The sequence below is a fragment of the Equus asinus genome, chromosome 11 (assembly GCF_041296235.1).
Source record: "Equus asinus isolate D_3611 breed Donkey chromosome 11, EquAss-T2T_v2, whole genome shotgun sequence".
NCBI lineage: Eukaryota > Metazoa > Chordata > Mammalia > Perissodactyla > Equidae > Equus > Equus asinus.
The window spans coordinates 2,859,461-2,880,724 of record NC_091800.1 but is presented as its reverse complement, the minus strand read 5'-3'; the positions used below and the strand labels follow the sequence as shown (position 1 = coordinate 2,880,724).

Sequence of the window (21,264 nt, the reverse complement as noted above, 5' to 3'; positions counted from 1 at the left end):
TTTCAAACTCAGTGAAGTTTCAAGTATACATTTAAATAATTAATATTGCAGAACATACGACAAGATATACATTTCAAAATAATATTTTAAAATATGCTTATCTGGTGAAATTGCTCTGAATTAGATGAACAAACTGAAAAAGAGCAATAGTAATGGAGTAGACCTATCCAATAGCAAAGCGCTTTATAGAATGACGATAATTATAACAGACAGATCAACAGAACAGAAGAGATGGCCCAGCAACAGATCCTAAAATATGTGGGAATTTAGTAGATGAAAAAGATGGCATTTCAAGTCAATCGGAGGAAAAGAAGACATTCAATAAATGGTGCTGGTAAAAGCAGCCACCTGGAAAAGAATAAAGTTGGTTCCATACTTCCTATCTTATACCAGTATAGATTCCAATTGGATGGAAATTTAAATGTGAACATGAAACCATAAAACTAGTTTAAAGAAATAAGTCAGGGGAAATTTTGCAAAAGCATAATGTCTGAATAGGAAAGGTATTTCTAGGCATGATAAAAAAGACAAAGCAATATAAAACAAAAAGAAGCAGCCCAAAGATTAAAAAATTTGGCTGCATTAAAAAATCTGCACGACAAAAAGATGATAAGCAACATCAAAACACAAACAGCAAACTGGGAAAATTTACATCAGAATTCATCAAATTATACACTTTAAATACGCAGTTTATTTATGTCAGTTATAACTAAGTAAATCTATTTTGAAAAATTTAATCAGCTCTAACCAAATTGCCTTCTCTAGGTCCTATCAATTCACACTCCCATCAGCAGCATGTGAGAAAGGAGGGTACTTTCCTTAACCCAGTGTGTTATTCAAATTTTGCTCTTTGCAAATCTTTGCAAATAGGTGAAAAATGTACTAGTGATATTTTAATTTTCCTTTCTTTCTTTCTCTATGAAGAGGTGCATGTTTTTGTATTCTTAAGAGCCCTACATATCTCCTTTCCTATGTATTAATTTAAGAAATCTTTGTCCAATCCTAATTCACTAAGATTTTCTTCTATGTTTTCTTCCAGATATTCTAGTTTCAGTTGTTACATTCAAATCCGTAATCCAGTCAATCTTTGTAGATGGTGTGAGCTAAGGGAAAAGGTTCCATTTTTTTCTTTCTTTATTTTCTTTTGGTGTGTGGCTATCCAATTGTTCCAGAACCATTTGTTGGAAAGATCATCCTTTCCCTCCTGAACTGTCGTGACACCTCTGTAGAAAATCAACTGACCTTATACGTGTGGATATATGTCTAGATTCTCTGTTCTGTTTCAATGGTTATAGGTCCCAATGGTGCATATGTCCATTTTAAACCAATACCACACTACAAATCTTATTAAGAAGGCTTGAAAACAGATAGTGTAAGGCCTCCAACCTTTTCCTCCTTTTCAAAGTTGTTTTGGCTAACCAAGATCCTTTACACTTAGATATAAAATTTAGGATCAGTATGTTAATTTCCAAAAAAAGAAACCTGCTGGGACTTCGATTTGGATTGAATTTAATCTACAGATCAATTTGAGGAGAATCGATATCTTAATACTACTGAATTGTTCAATCCAAGAACATTTATTTAGGTCTTCTTCAGTTGCAATTTTCTCAGCAATGTTTTGTACCTTTCAGTGTATGGATCTCGCATATATTTTGTCACGTCTGATTCTACGTATTTCATGTTTTCTATTTTATTGTAAGTGGTATTGTTTTTTAAATTTCAATTTCTGATTGTTTGTTGCTAGTATACAGAAACACAATTGCTTTTTTTTGAGGAAGATTAGCCCTGAGCTCACATCTGCTGCCAATCCTCCTCTTTTTGCTGAGGAAGACTGGCCCTGAGCTAACATCCGTGCCCATCTTCCTCCACTTTATACGTGGGACGCCTAACAGCATGGCTTGCCAAGCAGTGCCATGTCTGCACCTGGGATCCAAACCAGTGAACCCCGGGCCCCCGAAGTGGAACATGCAAACTTAACCGCTGTGCCACCAGGCTGGCTGCCAATTGATTTCTTATATTGACCTTGTATCCTGCAACCTTGCTGAACTCAATTATTAGTTCCACTAGTCTTTTTATAGAATCCTTAAAATTTTCTACATAGAGAATTATAGCGTTTATGAATAAAGACAGCTTCCCTTCTTCCTTTCCAATATGTGTGCTTTTTATATCTTTTTCTTGCCTTATGTACCAGCTAGAACCTTCTACACAATACTGAACAGAAGTGGTGAGGTCAGACATTCTTTCCTTGTTCCCAGTCTTAGGGGAAAAGCATTCAGTATTTCACCATTAAATATGGCATTAACTGTAGGTTTTTCATAGGTGCCCTTTATTAGGTGAGGAATTACCCTTTCCTAGCTGGCTAAGACTTGTTTGTTTTTTTACCATCCTAACCATTTTTAAGCACATAGTTTGGTAGTGTTAACTATATTCACTTTGTTGTGCAACACATCTGTACAACTTTTTAGTCTTGCAGACCTGAAACTACGTACCCACTGAACACAATTCCTCCATTTCCCCCTCCCCCCAGGCCCTGGAAATCACCATTCTACTTTCTTTTCTACGGGTTTGACTACTTTAGATACCTCATGTAAGTGGATCATACAGTATTTGTCTTTTTGTGACTTGCTTATTTCACGGAGCATAATGTCCTTAGGTGGCTGGGAGTTTTTATCATAAGTGGTTCTTGAATTTTGTCAGGTTCTTTTTTGCATCTACTCAGATGCTCACATGGTTTTCTTTTTCGTCTGTTAATATGGTGAGTTACATTGATTTTTGAATGTTATACTAACCTTGCTTTCCTGGCATAAACCACGTGTTCATATGTAGTATACTTTTTACAGTATAATACATATGAACATACACAGTATAATACATATGCTGGATTTAGTTTGCTATAATTTTTTAAAGAATGTATGCTTGTGAGAAATATTAATCTAAAGGTTTTTGTAATGACATAATGGTATCAGGATAAGGCTGGCCTCTCAGAATGAGTTGCAAAATGTTCTCTCTTCTATTTTCTGGAATGGAAGAGTTTGTTTTGAATTGGTATTATTTAGTCCTTAAATGTTTGGTAAAAATCACCAGTGAACCATCTGGGCCCAGGGTTTTCTTTTGTAGGAAAGGTTTAAAATAAAAATTAAATTTCCTTCATATACAGTAATTTGAGCTTTCTATTTTTTTTTTAAATTTTGGTAGATTGTGCCTTTCAAGGAAACTTTCCATTTCATCTAAATCGTTAAATTTATTGGCATAAAAAGGCTCATAATACTTTCTTATTATCCTTATACTATTTTTCGGATCTGTAGTGATGTACCCTTTCTAATTCCTGACATTGGTAATTTGTGTCTACTTTTACCTGCTCAGCTGCACTAGAGATTTATCAATTTCACTGACCTTCTCTTTGTTTTTTTTAAATTGATTTCTGCTATTATTTTTATTACTTTCTATGGGAGGGAGAATTCTAAAGATGTCCTTCCAAGATTCCTGTTATCTGGTTATTCAATCAAACACTACTTAAGGTACTGCTGGGAAGGGCATTTACAGATTAAGATTACTAAACAGTTGTCTTTAAAACACGGACATTATTCTGGATTACCCAGTGGGCCCAATATAATCACCTAAGTCCTTAAAAGTAGAAGAGGAAAGCAAAAGAGAGATGAGGTAGAAGGTAGAGATTTGACGTGTAAGAAGGACTTGAACTGCTACTGCTAGTTTTGAAGGTGGGAGGAGACCATCACCCAAGGAATTCAAGCAGCCTCTAGGAGCCAACAAGGAGATGGGCAGCCTAGTCCCAAAACTGCCTGGACCTGAATTGTACTAAACTGTTCCGACATTAGCTTGAATTCATCTCCAGAGCCTTCAGAAAGAAATGCAGCCCAGAGGGCACCTTGATTTCAGCCCTGAGAAGCCCAGAGCAGAGAAACCACCTGAGCCCATCAGACTTCTCTACAGAACTGTGAGATAATAAATTAATGTTTTAAACTACTAAATCTGTGGCAATTTGTTGGCAGGAATAGAAAATGAATAGATTTTCTTTATTCTGCTTACTTTGGATTTAATTTGATCATTTAAAATGGAAGCTCAGGTCACTGTTTTGAAATTTTTTTTAACATAAACACTTAATACGATAATTTTCCCTTTGAGCACTGCTGTGTTTGTGTCCCACAAATTTTGTTGTGTTTTCATTTTCATTCAGTTCAAAATACTTTCTACTTTCTTTTTTGTTTCCTTCTTTGACCTATGGTTTATTTACAAGTGTGTTGTTTAGTTTCCAAATATTTGGGGATGTTCCAGACATCTTTCTGTTAGTAATTTCTAATTTAATTCCATTGTGCTCAGATAACATGATTTGTATGAATTCAATCCTCTTAACTTACTGAGACTTTTAAAATGCCCAGTAAGATGGTCTGTCTTGGTAAATGTTCTGTGTGCAGTTGAAAAGAATGTGTATCCTCTTGTGTTGGGAGGAATGCTGAATCCATAGGTCAATTCTGTTGATGATGTTCAAGTCTTCTCTATCCTTACTTCTGGGGACTTGTTCTATTAATAATTAAGAAATGAGTTTTGAAATCTCTCACATTACTTGTGGATTTGTCTATTCTCCTTTTGGCTCTATGAGTTTCTATTTCATGTATTTTTGAAGTGCTGTTGCTAGGTAAACAAACATTTAGGACTGTAAGGGCCTTCTGATCAATTAACCCCTTTATTATTATGGAACAGACCTCTCTATCTCTGCTACAAAATATTATTTTCTTTGTGTAGATCTATATTTCCACCTGGCATCATTTTCTTTCTGAGGGTTTCCTTTAACATTTACTATAGCGAAGGTCTTGTCCTGATAAATTCTTTCAGCTTTTGTATTTCTGAAGGAGTTTTTTATTTCACCTTCTAGTTTTTTCCTCTGTTTTTTATTGTGGTAAAATGCACATGACATAAAATTTAGCACCTTAACCATTTTTAGGTGTATAGTTCAGTGTTATTAAATACATTCACGTTGTTGGGCAGCCATCACATCCGCATAACTCATTTCATCTTGTAAAACTAAAACTCTATTCCCATTAACAATAACTCCCCGTTCCCCCCTCCCCTTGGCCCCTGGCCACCACCATTCCACTTTCTGTCTCTATTAATTTGACTACTCTAAGTACCTCATAGAAGTGGAATCCTATAGTATTTGTCTTTTTGTGACTGGCTTATTTCACTTAGCATAATGTTTTCCAGGTTCATCCATGTTGTAGCATATTGCAGAATTTCCTTCTTTTTTAAGGTTGAATAATATTTAATTGTATGTATGTACCACATTTTACTTATCTATTCATCTGTCAATAAGACACTTGCATTGCTTTCATATTTTAGCTATTATGAATAATGCTGCTGATACCAACCCTGATATCAGTTTCCCTACATTAAACCCAGCATATATGGGGTTAAAAGCAAAACACTCATTCCCTGCTTACTCCCTGGCTTCCTGGCTCCAGAATCCACTATCCTCCATGGAGACAGACACCTCCAAGGACAAGCACCTGGATTATCTCCTCCCCACAAAGAGATACAGGCTGGTGGGAAAGCTGCTAACCAGCAAGGTTAGTGGGCTCCCTCCTCTCTGCAAGTGTCTCAAGGCCAAAGACAGGCTGGTGGGAAAGCTCTGACCAGCAAGGCCATATGCTCCTCCTCCCCTACCTAAAACCCCAAATAAAAATCCTTCCTTTTAGCTTTTCAGGGAGTTTGGGATTTCAGTGTTAGCTCCCCTCTCTCCTTGCTCAGCGCCATGCAATAATAAAATTCCTACTTTCTTCCACTACACCCGGTGTCAGAAATTGGCTTGCTGTGCAATGGGTGAGCAAACCTACTTCAGGTTCGATATCACTGCTGTGAACATGTATATACACATATTTCTTTGAAACCCTGCTTTCACTTCATTTGGGTATATACCAAGAAGTGGAATTGCTGGATCATATGGTAATTCTATTTTTAATTTTTTGAGCAATTATAATATTGTTTTTCACAGCAACTGTACCATTTTACATTACTAGAGGAGTGCATGAGGGTTCTGATTTCTCCATATCCTCCCCCATACTTGTTGTTTACTGTTTTTTTAAAATTTTTTAAAATTTAATTTTTATTGAGTTAATGATAGGTTACAATCTTGTGAAATTTCAGTTGTACATTATTGTTTGTCAGTCGTGTTGTAAGTGCACCCCTTCACCCTTTGTGCCCACCCCCCCACCCTACCTTTCCTCTGGTAGTCACTAATCTGTTCTCTTTGTCTGCATTTTTAAATTCCTCATATGAGTGGAGTCATACAGAGATTGTCCTTCTCTGTCTGGCTTATTTCACTTAACATAATTCCCTCAAGGTCCATCCATGTTGTTGTAAATGGGACAATTTTGTTCTTTTTTTATGGCTGAGTAGTATTCCATTGTATATATATATATACCATATCTTCTTTACCCAGTCATCAGTCGATGAGCACTTAGGTTGCTTCCATGTCTTGGCTATTATAAATGATGCTGCAATGAACATTGGGGTGCATGGGACTTTGGAATTGCTGACTTCAATCTCTTTGGATAGATACCCAGTAGTGGGATGGCTGGATTGTATGGTAGTTCTATTTTTAATTTTTTGAGGAATCTCCATACTGTTTTCCATAGTGGCTGCACCAGTTTGCATTCCCACCAGCAGTGTATGAGGGTTCCTTTTTCTCCACAACCTCTCCAACATTTTGTTACTATTTGTTTTAGTTATTTTTGTCATTCTAATGGGTGTAAGGTGATATCATAGTGTAGTTTTGATTTGCATTTCCCTGATGATCAGCAATGATGAGCATCTTTTCATGTGCCTATTGGCCATCTGTATATCTTCTTTGGAGAAATGTCTGTTCATGTCTCCTGCCCATTGTTTGATCGGGTTGTTTGATTTTTGTTGTTGAGTAGTGTGAGTTCTTTATATATTATGGATATTAAGCCTTTGTCAGATGTATGACTTGCAAATATTTTTTCCCAGTTAGTGGGTTGTTTTTTGGTTTCAGTCCTGTTTTCCTTTGCCTTGAAGAAGCTCTTTACTCTGATGAAGTCCCATCTGTTTATTCTTTCTGTTGTTTCCCTTGTCTGAGAAGACATGGTGTCCGAAAAGATCCTTTTAATACTGACATCAAAGAGTGTACTGCCTACATTTTATTCTAGAAGCCTTATGGTTTCAGGTCTCAGCTTTAGGTCTTTGATGCATTTTGAGTTTATTTTGGTGAATGGTGAAAAAGAATGGTCAATTTTCATTCTTTTACATGTGGCTTTCCAGTTTTCCCAGCACCATTCGTTGAGAAGACTTTCTTTTCTCCATCGTATGCCCTCAGTTTACTGTTTTTTTGATGGAGCCATCCTAATGAGTGTGAGATGGTCTCAAGCAGTTTGATTTGCATTTCCCTAATGATTAATGACGTTGAGCATCTTTTCATGTGCCTATTGGCCATTCATATATCTTCTTTGATGAAATGTCTATTCAAGTCCTTTGCCCATTTTTTATTTGGGTTGTTTGTTTTGTTGTTGTTGAGTTTTAGGAGTTCTCTATAGATTCTGGATACTAATCCCTTAACAGATAAATCATTTTCAGATATTTTCTCCCATTCTGTGGGTTGTCTTTTTATTCTGTGGATGGTGTCTTTTGATGTACAAAAATTTAAACCTTTCATTAGTCCAATTTGTCTGTTTTTTCATTGTTACCTATGCCTTTGGTGTCATATCCAAGAAATCACTGCCAAATCCAATGTGGTGAAGCTTTTGTCCTGTTTTCTTCTAAGAGTTTTACTGCTTTAGGTCTTATATTTAGGTCCTTGATCCATTTGAATTAATTTTTGTATATGGTATTAGGTAAGGGTCCAACTTCATTACTTGTATGTGCTTCTCCAGTTTTTCCAGCACCATTTATTGAAAAGACTATCCTTTCTCCATTGAAGGTCTTGGCACTCTTGTCAAAAGTCATTTTACCATATATATGAGGGTTTATTTCTGAGCTTTCTATTCCACTCCATTGCTCTATAGGTCTGTCTTTATGCCAATATCACACTGTTTTGGTTCCTATACCTTTAGAGTAAGTTTTGAAATCAGGAAGCGTGAGTCTTCCAGTTATGTTCTTCTTTTTCAAGGTTGTTTTGGCTATTTGGGTCCCTTGAGATTCCATATAAATTTTAGGATGGAGTTTTCTATTTCTCCAAAAAAAAAAAAAAGTCATTGGGATTTTGATAGAGATTACACTAAAGCTGTATATTGCTTTGGGTGATACTGACACATTAACAATAGTAAGTCTTCCATCTTCCTATCTTCAAGTTCACTGATTCCTTCTTCTGCCTGCTCAAGTATGCCTTTGAATTCCTCTGGTGAATTTTTCATTTCAGTTATTGTACTTTTCAGCTCCAGAATATTTTTGAGGTCTTCCATCTCTTTATTAATATTTCCATTTTGTTCACACATCATTTTCTTGACTTTCTCCACATTTTCCTTTAGTTCTTTACGCAACTTTAAGACAATTGTTCTAAAGTCTTTGTCTAATATATCTGCCATTAAGTGTTTTTCAGGGACAGTTTCTGTAGATTTATTTTTTCCTTTGTTTAGGCCATACTTTCCTGTTCCTTTGTATGCCTTGTGATTTTTTGTTGAACGCTGGACATTTAAATCCTAGAATATGGTAAGTCTAGATATCTGATTCTCTACCTTCCCTATGGGCTGCTGTATTTTTGTTATTGTTTTTGGTTTTTTTTATTGTTGTAGGCTGTCTCTGTGCTAAGGATCAGCCTGAAGTGTAAATTGAATGCCTTCTTAGGTCTTTTCTGAGCCTTTCTTTGGGTATGTGCAGTTGCTTTCTTATTTTGCCCATATATGCAGTGGTTTTTGAATGTCCTGGTCTTTAATATCTGGGTCTCATAAGGGGGAAAATGGAAAATCCAGGGGGGAGGAAAGATGCAGGCCCTTTAAATCCCTGGAAGCCACTTCAGCTGGAGGGGGAGGAGTTTGCAACAATAGGGGGAGGTGCAACAATGGTTGCCTGCCTCTTTGTCTGCACCTCCGTGATCAGAAGCAGCACTCAGCAATCAGAGCATGGATCCCCAACCTTTGGAGGACAGGGTCCTTTTTGCCCACCCTGGCTCCTGTAAGCTGTGTGCAAGTTGCTCCAGGAACAGTGCAAAGCTGCCTGCCACATGGCTAGGGGTGGGGGATGGACAGCTGCTACTGTCCTAAGAGCTGAAATTGACCGAAATTAACCATAATTTACCAGTCCAAGTCTTCTCCTGGATGTTGCAAGCCTTCAACAGAGTCCAGAGTTCCAAAATAGTTACATCATGCAGATTCTGCCAGTGCATTTTTGTGTAGGTGCAGAGAGCAAATTTATGGTGTTTCCTACTCTGCCACCTTCCCAGAAACCTCCTCACCTTCACTTTAAAAAGATAATTTTTACTAAGTATTAATTCTAAGTTGACAGGGTTCTTTTCTTTTTTTCCTTTAGTACTTTAAAAATGTTGCTCCATTTTCTTCTGACTTGCATTGTTTCCAACAAGAAGTCTGCTCTGACCTTATCTTTGTTATTCTGTGAATGAAGTGTCTTTTTCCTCTGGCTACTTTTCAGATTTTCATCATTGGTTTCAAGAAATTTGATTATGATGTGACAGGGTATAGTTCTCATTATACTTGCACTTGGGGTTTGTTGAGCTTCTGGGATATTGGGTCTATAATTTGACTTTTTTTTTTTTTTTGAGGGAGATTAGCCCTGAGCTAACTTTCACTGCCAATCCTCCTCTTTTTGCTGAGGAAGACTGGCCCTGAGCTAACATCTGTGCCCATCTTCCTCTACTTTATATGTGGGACACCTACCACAGCATGGCTCAATAAGTGGTGTGTAGGTCCACACCTGGGATCTGAACCAATAAACCCTGGGCCGCTGAAGCAGAACATGTGAACTTAACTGCTACGCCACTGGGCCAGCCCCCAGTCTTCCTCTGTTTGCTTGAGGAAGATTGTCACTGCACAACATCTGTGCCAATCTTCCTCAACTTGTATGTGGGTCGCTGCCCCAGCACGGCTGCTGATGAGTGATGTAGGTCAGCACCCAGGAACTGAACCCAGGCTGCTGAAACAGCGCATGCTGAACTTAACCACTAGGTAATGGGGTTGGCCCCCTCTAATTTCTTGTACAACAGGCTGCACAATGCTGTCCCATAGTTCACTGATTATTTTCGTTCATATTATTCCCCTCTAATTTCACTTAGGATAGTTTCTAATTGCTATATTTATAGGCTCACTGTTTCTTCTGTAGTGTCTAATCTGCTGTGAATCACATCCAGTGTATTTGTTATCTCAGACACTGTGTTTTTCATCTTTAGAAGTTCAATTTTGGTCCTTTTTTGTATCTTCCATATCTCTAGTTAACATGTTCAACCCACCCTCTGCCTACTTGAACATATGGAGTACATTTATAATAGCTGTTTTAATATCCTTGTCTACTCCTCTATTATATCTTAATTTCTGGGTCTGTTTTTATTGATTGGTTTTTCTCCTCATTATGGGTCATATTTCCATTTCTTTGCCTGCCTGGTAATTTTTAAGTGGATGCTAGACATGTCAATTTACATTGTTGGGGTGCTGAAATTAAAAAAAATTCCTTTACATACTTTTGAGCTTTGTTCTGGGACATAGTTCAGTTATTTGGAAATAGTTTGATCCTTCTGAGTCTTGCTTTTGAGCTCTGTTAGGTGGGATGAGAACAGCTTTCAGTCTAGATCCTTTGTGTAGCACTTAGTCTGGAGCAATATCCTCGTGGCTACTCTACCAGTGTCCCCTCTGTTGGGAGATCTTGCCATTCAAACTGCGGGAATGCAAACTATTCCTGACCCTGTGTCAGCTCCAGGGGTTGTTCCACCTGCTTCTTTCTGGTGGTCCTTTCTCTGGCCTCGGGTTGTTTCCTCACACCCACACACTGATCAGTACTCAGCCAAAGACTAGAAAGGAACCCTCTGAAGATCTCTGAAGATCTCCTTCTGGGCAGTTCTCTCCTCTCCAGTACTTTGTCCTTCTAATTTTAGCCATCTTCACCTCCCTGATCCCAACTTCGTCTCCCTAACTCAGAGAGACTACCATGCTCTGTTTGAGCCCACTGTCCCAGGGCTGCTGTCTGGAAACTCTTCCCTGGTAATAAGCTAGAGCAATCCTAGAACTCACCTCGTTTGTTTCCTTCTCTGAGGGATCGCTATTCTGCTCTATTGTCTGATGTCTGAAAACCATTGTTTCATATATTTTGTCCAATAAAATATTTTTTGCCATATATTTTTTAGTTGTTTAAGGTGGGAGAATAAATCCAATTCCTAATGTTACTCTATCAGTAGCAGAGTTTCCCTAGCTATTTCAAATTTAAAATGCACATATCCTGTGGCCTTTTAAGTCTGCTTTTAGAAATATATCCTACAAATATACTACAGCACATAGGAAATAACGTGTAAAGTTATTCACTGTAGCACTGTTTGTTATAGACAGGAAATAAACTAAAAGTCCATCAATAAAGGACTTGGATAAATACATTCTAGTACATCCATATGATATAATACTTTTTAGCTATAAAAAAAGAAGCTATTCTTTAAAATATCTCCAAGATATACATTAAAGACAATGTATAGCATAGTGTGTAGAGTATATACACTGTATATAGTATATACATGTAAGCAGATGGGGAAATTCATATTTAGCTCATATATACATATGCTATTTCTGGAAAGAGATCACAAGGAATCCGTAATAATGGATGCCTCTGGGGAGGAGGACTGGCTGAAGGTGTCTCTCCTTTTGTACTGTTTAGATTTTGAACCATGTGACTATGTAAGAAAAAATTTTACTAAATGAACAGAAATAAGCTTATACTTCCTAGCATGATTCTTCTACTTACCAAAATTACTCATTTTCATTCCTCCTTCCCTTCAAGTTCACAACCTTTAATTATGTTTAACCATCATCATCTACTAAGGAACCACGCAGGCTCTCAAGAGAAAGAAATGCTGAAATAGAGTGCTCGAAGGTTCTAATCGCAGTCAGACACTCAATTTGTTGCCAATAGCAGTTAAAGTATTCAATTTTTAAATAATTTACTTTAAAAATGAGATCAGAAGTTACTTCTATAAAATATCTGCCTCTTACTTATTCCCAGTATGCTTTCCTGAGCAGGCAGGGAAGGAGTGGATTAGGGTGTGTATGAGGAATTGTTCCTAAACCTAGGAGTGCCCGTAACAGGGCGCTGAGCAGTGAACATCACCCCTCATGTGTGCACTAGAACAGAAAAGACACTGAACGCCAAGGATGGTCTCATTAATAAACAAGAAAACTGAGACCCCTTTAAACTTAGGCAAGGTGGGCAGAGTCAAGACAGATCTCAGATCGCCAGTGCCCTTACGGGGCTCTCATGCTGCCGGTTACTGACCTGAACTGAAATAATTCTAAATAGAATTCTTTATTTGTCACATTTGGGTAAGTAAAATAAGTCCTGAGGGAGAGTAACAGAGGCTTTAATATTTTTGCTAAATTAGATGGTTCATTCAGAAGAATTACTACAGCTGAAATAAAGATAAACTATCAAGTCATCAGTTTAATTTGTAAGTTGTAATTTTTCATCCTATAGGTTTGGATCTAGAAGTACGAAGGTCCAAAATATTGGCAAAATTAGTATGAAATAATTCATTATTACACTACAGTAAAACCCAAATGAACTTAGAACCAATTTTGAAAATAAATTAAAAATTTTTATAAACAGTATACACACATGATGAGAAAATTAGAAAATACAGGTAGACACAAAGACGAAAATAAAAATCACACAGAATCTCATATCCAATCTTTGTTTGGCATATATCTCACAAGATCTTTTCTGTGTGTTTGACACATATTTAAAATATATATTTTCAAGGACCCCTTTTGACAATAAGGCTGTCTTGTTTCAAGGACAACAGTTGATTATTAGTTGTACATCAGATGTTTTTTTCAAAACATGGCACTCAAATGGCCCTTTGTGGGAGTAAAAGAGGGAGGACAGGGTCACTGCCCCCCAGCTCAGTCCCTTTACTTTCCCATAATAACCTCAAAGCCACATTCCCTGAAGTGGGATCTCGAAATCCCAGAATGACAACTGTGGCCTTGTGCTGATGCTGTCAACACATACACTACCTTTTGTTTTGTCTTATCTTATAGTTGTCTTTAAAGAAAGGGGAGGGGGATAATAACTTCTGAAAATCATGTTTCGACTCCCTTTCTGGGTTCACTTCCTAAGTCACGTAGCTCCTGTTGGATAGAAGGGAAGTTGCAACTGCCACAGAACAGATGGGCGGTGGCAGGGCTGGAGGAGTGACTGCAGCACAACCTGCTGGCTCATACCCTTTTCTGGAATGTGCCAAGGCAGAAAGAAACCAAGGCTATATTTGAAAAGCTAACATGAAAGAGGTCTCTGAGTGGTGTTTCCAAAAATTGAAAGAGATTTATGCACATGATAAGTAAAATCCAAAAACAATGATGCACTGGTAAAAAATATTTGCAACAGAGACAGATCAATTTTCTTAATATATAAGGAACTCCCGTGAGTTAAGAAAAAGACCAGTAATCCAAGCGAAAAACAGGCAAAGGGTTTGATCATAAATAAGGAAACAATATGGCTCTTAAACATAGGAAGAAAGGCTCAACTTCACTGTTGCTAAGAGAAATGCAGTTAAAACTGCAGTGAGGGGCCAGCTGGGGGCATAGTGGTTAAGTTCGCACGCTCTCCTTCAGCAGCCCTGGGTTCGCAGGTTCAGATCCTGGGTGTGGACCTGTGCACTGCTCATCAAGCCATGCTGTGGGGGCGTCTCACATACAAAATAGAGGAAGATTGGCACAGATGTTAGCTCAGGGACCATCTTCCTCAGAAAAAAAAAATCCTAAACATGATTTTATGAGCAAAGCAAATGATATCTAATGTGTTTTTATATTCTTAACTAACATAATAATTTTAAAATGGATCAAAGAAAATGAATGTTGCATATATTGTATTTTCCCAAAATTCCTCTCACAAATGTTTTCCCGTTAGATGCTAACTTCCTAAATTTTGGCAGTTTTACTTCTCCCACCTGGATGCCTAGGGGTCTTCTTGGCACTATTTTCTTCCTTTCCTTTTGAATGTGCCTTCCAATTCTTATTTAAGTCACATTTTTCAATTTTTATGATGTTTCTGGCTATAAAGGCCACAGTATAAGGCACTATAACAAATAGTGCTTTATTCATTGAATTTAGATTATTATATAGGACTATCATAACTACTTTCATAACGAACCTATTGTATTACTTAGAGGAAATGACTTTAGCTTCCTGTATGACAGTCTGTCTGTCTATGAATGAGGCATAACCACAGTTGTTCCCTTTCCAGACTTTATATATGGTGACCTCATTTATATATGGTGACTTTCTCAGTCATGTAATAGCATTTTTATAAATGTGCAAATATTTTCCATCATTAGGGAGACAATAGTTTCTTCACATACAAGTAATAAGTGTGCTATTTTAGCAAAGGGTTCCCCTCATCATCATAAAATTATGAAAACACAATATCAATGTATTTGGTAATTGACATTCACCTGTGTTATGCTGGCATCTGGTTGCTTCTCCTGCCAGCTCATGTACGGCAGAAAATCTACATCTTCTTTGGCAATAAGTTCCAAGATATTTGGAATATTAGGAAAAGGTGCTTCATTATCATCCTATATTGAATCACAATTAGGTTAAAAACAAAACATACATTATCAAATTAAATGATTAATATACATTCTAAAATCTTGAGAATGTTTGGTTTGGAATATGTTTGGGTGTCGGACTGGATTGTGTCCCAGGCCACAGGTGAGAGAGAAATAAGCAGAGAAGAGAGACGTGCTCAGCTAAGTGGCTTGCCTCTTCCCGGGTATGGGCACCGTGCGAAGTGCCCTGTGTGGATTTTCCACCTGAACTTATGAAAGAGAAAGGGCCTTTCAGAAGCCCAGGCCTTTTCTATTTTTTGAGGGTGTTGGATCAATAAAAGATGAGAAATGCCAAAAATCTAACAAAATTGTAGTATATCTCCAAAGCACACATATAACCAAGTAATAATTATAACATTAAAAATAACAACATAGCGCTGGCCCCATGGCTGAGGGGTTGTCTACGCGCTGTGCTTTGGCGGCCTGGGGTTTTGCCAGTTCGGATCCTGGGTGCAGACATGGCACCACTTGTTAGGCCATGCTGAGGCAGTGTCCGACGTGCCAAAACTGGAAGGACCCACAGCTAAGGTATACAACTATGTACTTGGGGGGTTGAGGGAGAAAAAACGGGGAAAAAAAAAAAAGGTTGGCAATAGTTGTTAGCTTAGGTGCCAATCTTTAAAAAAAAATAGTAATAATAACATAGTAACTCTTGTAGAGTGATCATTGTGAACCCTAACACTGAGGCCTTCTGACCATCCTCCTGCCTCTCCCTCCCTGCTCTTCACAAGCCACGGATGTGGATTCTGTCAGTGACAGAGCAAGAGAAATTTTCTTAATACATAAATGCAAATAAAATAGCCATGAATCAACAATACATACCCTTTTCTCAACTGCCACAAAGCTTGTAAATTGTGTTAGGAGACAATTTTCTTTACTGAGTTTAATAATCAGAGATTTTAAGACTTGCTTCTTCATCTAGGATAGAATAAAACAAATGAAGTCATATCCTGTTTTATTTTCACTATTTAGCTATGTATGACCAATTAAACAAATATTAAATAATCTAAAAAGGTGTTTTTCTATAAAAAAATAAATCACCTTATAATTAGTATTTCATCCTAAATATTGAATCAATGGCCTTGTCTAAACATCTTAAGTAGGTGACTTAACATTTCTTGCAAAATGGGATCAACTGACTAGCTAAGTCATAGAGAAAATAACTCATATTTGTATAGCTCTTTATAGTTTACAAAGAACTCTCCCTCTCCAGTGTGGCGAGCTTCTGCCTTCTCTGACAGATGGTCTGTGCCCCCGTTAGAGGTGAGGAGTCCAAGTAGTGGAGAGGAGGAGTGACAAGTCAGGGCTGTTCAGTGGCAGGGCCGGTCCACTGCCCTCAGAAATAAAAGGGCCTTAAGCAAAACAAACACAAGGCTGCCAAGACAGGGTGGCAAGGGAGGCAGGGGGACCACAAGGCCTTAGTGACCGGCTGGGACCATCTGCAACGGCACCAATGGCCCCCACATGTCACAAGGGTACCTTTTTGGGGGATGGCATTGAGTACCAATGCTCCTAACCTCAATTAAGATCACAGCCCCAGAGGGACCAGCCAGGCCATCATGGCCCCCTGGTGAGTGGAAGCCCTGACAGGGCCCTGATCAGCTCAGCAAGGAGGGAGCAAGCTGGGCTTCAGCTCCACTGTGTGTCCTTAGGCAGGACACTCACCCTCCTGGGCCCGGGCTTCTTCATCACTAAAATGGGAACACTAACACCTACAACACACGAGATCTGAGGTGATGTTTACTTCAGGCACGCAGTGAATGTTCTCTGAGCCCTCCTCTGGCCTCTCTCTGATGAGTACAATTATCACAGAATTCTCAGGAAACTACTGACATCTGTTCTTTTGTTAATTCATTCAACAAGCATCTGCTGAACACCTTGCACCCCAGGCACAGAAAAGACAGCTACAATGATGAATGCCCCTGATACCACATGCTTCTTCATCCAGCTAGCCTGACTTTACATTTCCATGGATAAGTCAATTTAAGAAGGATCATGAAAAGAGCAAACCTCGTGATTCCTTTCATTTTCGTGGAGAATGCCATCTTCATAATCTCTGATCAGAGCTCGTGCTGTCAGCTTGTGAATCATCTGTGTTTAAGCAGCAAAGGAAAAAAGATTCAAATGGCTTCTCATTAAAGTCTTACATAGGAAACCACTTTAAAAATTGAGGTACAATTTACATAGCAATAAAATTCACCCTTTTTTTTTTTTAAAGATTACAACAGTTAACAACAGTTGCCAATCTTCCTTTTTTTTTTTTCTGCTTTCTTTCCCCAAATCCCCCCAGCACACAGTTGTATATTCTAGTTGCAGGTCCTTCTAGTTGTGCTATGTGGGACGCCAACTCAGCGTGGCCTGACGAGCGGTGCCATGTCCACGCCCAGGATCCAAACCGGTGAAAACCCGGGCAGCCAAAGCGGAGCGAACTTAACCGCTCGGCCACGGGGCCGGCCCCAAAATTCACTGTTTTTAAGTGTACAGTTTGATGAGTTTTAACGAATGTATACAGTGCTGTGACCACCACTGAGATAAAAGATACAGAGTAGTTCCTTCACCTTAAAAAGTCCCCTCTTGCCCCTGGCAACCACTCATCTGTGGTTTATCCCTACAGTTCTGCCTTCTCTATGAAAGGTCATTTGCCAATTCAATTTATTTCAAAAACTTTAGAGTATTCTTCCACTGTAGGAAGAAGCAGCTTAGTGCGGTGACGTCCAGCCATGAGTGTGAGCTCCCTCTGAAGGCAGGGCAGAGGGGGCCCGCTAGGAAGTGCAGGTGAAGGATTTCCTGTTTTTTTCTCTCAAATGATTAAGAAACAGAACTGATTTTAAATGGCAACGTCTGCTTTCGATGCTAATTCCAGCTCTTAATTCCGCTATTGGAAAGGCCACAGTTCAGAGAGGAGGCACAGCTGCAAAGACAGCGACTTCATGGAAAACGACCTCTTCCCAGGTCAGCTTTATTTCACCCTTAGATTCAATGTTTAAAACAATGTGGAGATTCCCTTAAGTTCTAGACATAAATCACTGGCAAGGAATCAATTATGGTTCTTGATTCAGTGCCAAAAAAGTAAGTTATTTTACTTAAAAGAGCAAAAACTCAGAAATGTCTGGGCACTGGCTTATCTGGGTAAACAAAGAGTCCTGTGAGCAGCAAGCTACATATTAGAGCAGAGACTGCTTAGGAACGTTCCAGGCCTAACCACAGTAGATTTCGTGCTAATGCAAATACTACAAACTTTCTGGTGATAATTCATTTGCTTTCAATCCAAAAGTGGAAAAAACAAACACATTCTCAATATTTGATATGTTTCATTCTTAGTCCAGGAGTGTTTATACTTAATATATTAAAATAACATGGGTGGACCAGCGGCACTTAACTTTCATTGACTCATGGACATCTTTCAGAACCTACCTAAAAAATTTTTAGGCATAAAATACCAAATTTAATTACAGTTATTCACACCCATTGATGCCCATACGGATACACCTAGACTCAGGAACCCCAGATTAAGAACTGCTGCATTAGAAATTGCAGGTTAGTGCTCTCATCTGTACAGATAACACTCCTCCATATCATATCATGCACTGAAATGTCACATGGAAAAATAACAACAGAGGAAGGACACGGAGCGTTATGTATGAAAATATAAAATTATTACAACTTTCAGACAGTGCGTCCATAGTTTGAGTTTTGAATCTTACAGTTCCAGTTGTCTTCTGAAGTTCAGTAGTTGATACCATTGTAGAAAATTCTTTCTCTTGAATTAATGCATATAGAGTTGCCTGAAATGGGAAACAAATTCCTGATTAGCTTTTCTACTCCACAGTGTCTTGGTTAGTTTAACAGTGACTTTTTCAGCGATTTCCTTTCTCCTTTCAATGGAATGAAAGGCTCTCCAGTATCCCTGGTTAGCCACCCATTATGTTTCCAGAAGGAGAAAATTTGCCAGCACATTATGATTTGGGGGAGAAGGAAAGGAAAGAAAAAAGGAAGAAAGAAAAAGAAAATTATTAGCAAAATATATCGTTCTTCCCACAGTAAAACACAGTGTGTGCCCCCTTACCTGTGTACAGTGAGGGATGAACCCGTAGACGAGCAGCCGGTCGTTGTGGAACAAGGACTGCACCTGGGCCGGGGCCTGCAGGGGCTCAGGCGCGTCGGGACTCAGCTGCTGCCATTTGACAGAGACAGAGTGGCAACTCGGAGAACATAACCTAGTCATTTGATCTTCTACCTATTGATAAAAGAGGGATAATTTCACTGTCAACGTCATATCCAGAAAATAGTTACTTAACACTTAAAATAAATTTTACATTCTATCCTTTGGGTTTGAAGCTCTTTCTTTTTTTTCCCCTCCTTCCTGCTCAGGGTACTTTTCCAAAAAGATTTTAAATAGAAGTTTTAATAATAGCATTATCAAATAATTTAAATATACAAAATATCCTAAAATTATTCCATTAGTTAATGACAACTTTGGCAAGGAGTAGATTCCAGTTATAAACATTAATCCCACAAAGGACTTGAATCGACACTTCTCCAAAGAAGACATCCAAATGGCCAACAGGCACAAGAAAAGATGCTCAATATCACTAGTCATTAGGGAAATGCAAATCAAAGCCCCAGTGAGATACAATTTCACACCCATTAGGATGGCCATTACAAAAAACAAAATAAAAAATGGAAAGTAAGTATTGGCAATGAGTAGAAAAATTGGAATCCTAGTACACTGCTATTGGTAATGTAAAATGGTGCAGCCACTATGAACAATACTATGGCAGTTCATAAAAAAACTAAACATAGAATTCATATGATCGAGCAATTCCACTTCTGGGTATATAGCTAAGATAATTGAAATCAGGGTCTCGAACATGTGCTTGTATGCCAATACTCACAGTAGCATAATTCACAATAGCTAAAAGGTGGAAACAACCTAAATGTCTATGGACAAATGAATGGATAAACAAAATGTGGGATATATGTACAATGGAATATTATTCAGCCTTTAAAAAGGAAGAAAATTCTGATGCATGCTACAACATGAACAGATCTTGAAAACATTATGCCAAATGAAATAAGCCAGGCACAAAAGAATCAATATTGTAAGGTTCTACTTACATGAGGCATCTAAAGTAGTCAAATTCATATAGACACAAAGTAGAATGGTCGTTACCAGGGGCTGGGGGAGGGTGGAATGGGGAGTAGTTGTTTAATGAGTACAGAGTTTCTGTTTGGGAGGATGAAAAAGTTCTGGAGATGGATGGTGGTGATGGCCGCACAACACTGTGAATGTACTTAATGCCACTGAATTGTATACTTAAAAATGGTTAAAGTGGTATATTTCATGTATATTTCACCACAATAAGAAATGAATCCTAGCAAAACACGTATAATACGTCACTTTTAAAAGTCAGTCCGTGACACTTTATAAAGAAGAAACCAAACTATTAGCTAGGAGAACAGCCCAGTCAAGTAGCTGCTGTCTTTCAGCACTGAGTATCAGCTAAGGGCGGGGCTCACCTTTCTACCTTTGCCTCTTTCTAGCTTCTCTTTCCACGAATGAAAACACAGCAGTTACTATCACTAGATTTGTAAGAAGACAATATTTCCACACGTAAATATAAGACTAGAAATAAGATGTTTGAGAAACATACCTGTTTTTTCCAACTATGTTTGGATTTTGAGTTAAAATATTCAAATACTCCAGCACCACACTGGGACAAAATCCTTAAGATATGATGATTCGCTGTAGAACTGATCACATTTCACAAATTTTAATTTTCAAAAACTTTTGCCAACATTTTTGAAGTACATTAGTTAACAATGGTGACACAGCATGAAACTCAATAAAAGAGACATGACATGAAGAAGAATTTACAGAAGTAGCTGAGGGTAAAGAAATAAAACTCATGACAGAGTATCAAACATCTGAAGAGCTGGGTAATTTAAGCTCCCACATATCAGAGGACTTACTTCTCTTTCACAATAGAAAAAAGCAGAAATTCTTGACTTCTGCTTTACCAAAGGAAGCAGGAGATGATTCTGAAAACCCCAAAAGGTGTCAGAAGGCTGACGGGTATCAGCCTGCTTTCAGTGAGTGTCCAGGGCACCCGATCTGACCCCAAAGGCCAAGAAACGGCAGTCTAAGTTAACATGTGATGCACCCCTCGATAGCAAAAGGTATAAAGAAGTGACTCTCATTCTAGCGAAGATCATCTGTGATATTGAATGACAATGTCCTATTAAATTTCTCTCAATAATAATTCTATAACTTTCAAGAACGCCTTTCTTAGAGAGGTTCCCCCTAAAATATTAAAGAAATGATCAATTAATTTTCAGAAAAAGAGCTTAAAAAAGTTATTTCTGAAACATTCTTTAGCCTATTGATAAAGACCGGATGTGTCTTTAGTTGTCAAAATTAATTGGCAGTGATTACAGCACTGATTAGAAAATCCTCAAATCAAGTTTACTTCTTTGTATCGAGT

At 38.1% G+C, this 21,264-nt stretch overlaps 1 protein-coding gene across 10 annotated transcripts in view; it reads right to left on the bottom strand.

Moving 5' to 3' along the window:
• Nucleotides 1-21,264, bottom strand: part of PARP4 (poly(ADP-ribose) polymerase family member 4) — a 129,706-nt gene that overhangs the window by 22,246 nt on the left and 86,196 nt on the right. For all 10 annotated transcript variants that reach the window (XM_014839326.3, XM_014839328.3, XM_070520317.1 and 7 more), the window contains 6 exons: nucleotides 20,434-20,533; nucleotides 18,846-19,016; nucleotides 18,484-18,564; nucleotides 16,790-16,870; nucleotides 15,602-15,697; nucleotides 14,624-14,746 (listed from right to left, as the gene is read on the bottom strand). In XM_014839326.3, the coding sequence (XP_014694812.1) occupies nucleotides 14,624-14,746; nucleotides 15,602-15,697; nucleotides 16,790-16,870; nucleotides 18,484-18,564; nucleotides 18,846-19,016; nucleotides 20,434-20,533 (652 nt within the window). The remainder of the gene's footprint in view (nucleotides 1-14,623; nucleotides 14,747-15,601; nucleotides 15,698-16,789; nucleotides 16,871-18,483; nucleotides 18,565-18,845; nucleotides 19,017-20,433; nucleotides 20,534-21,264) is intronic.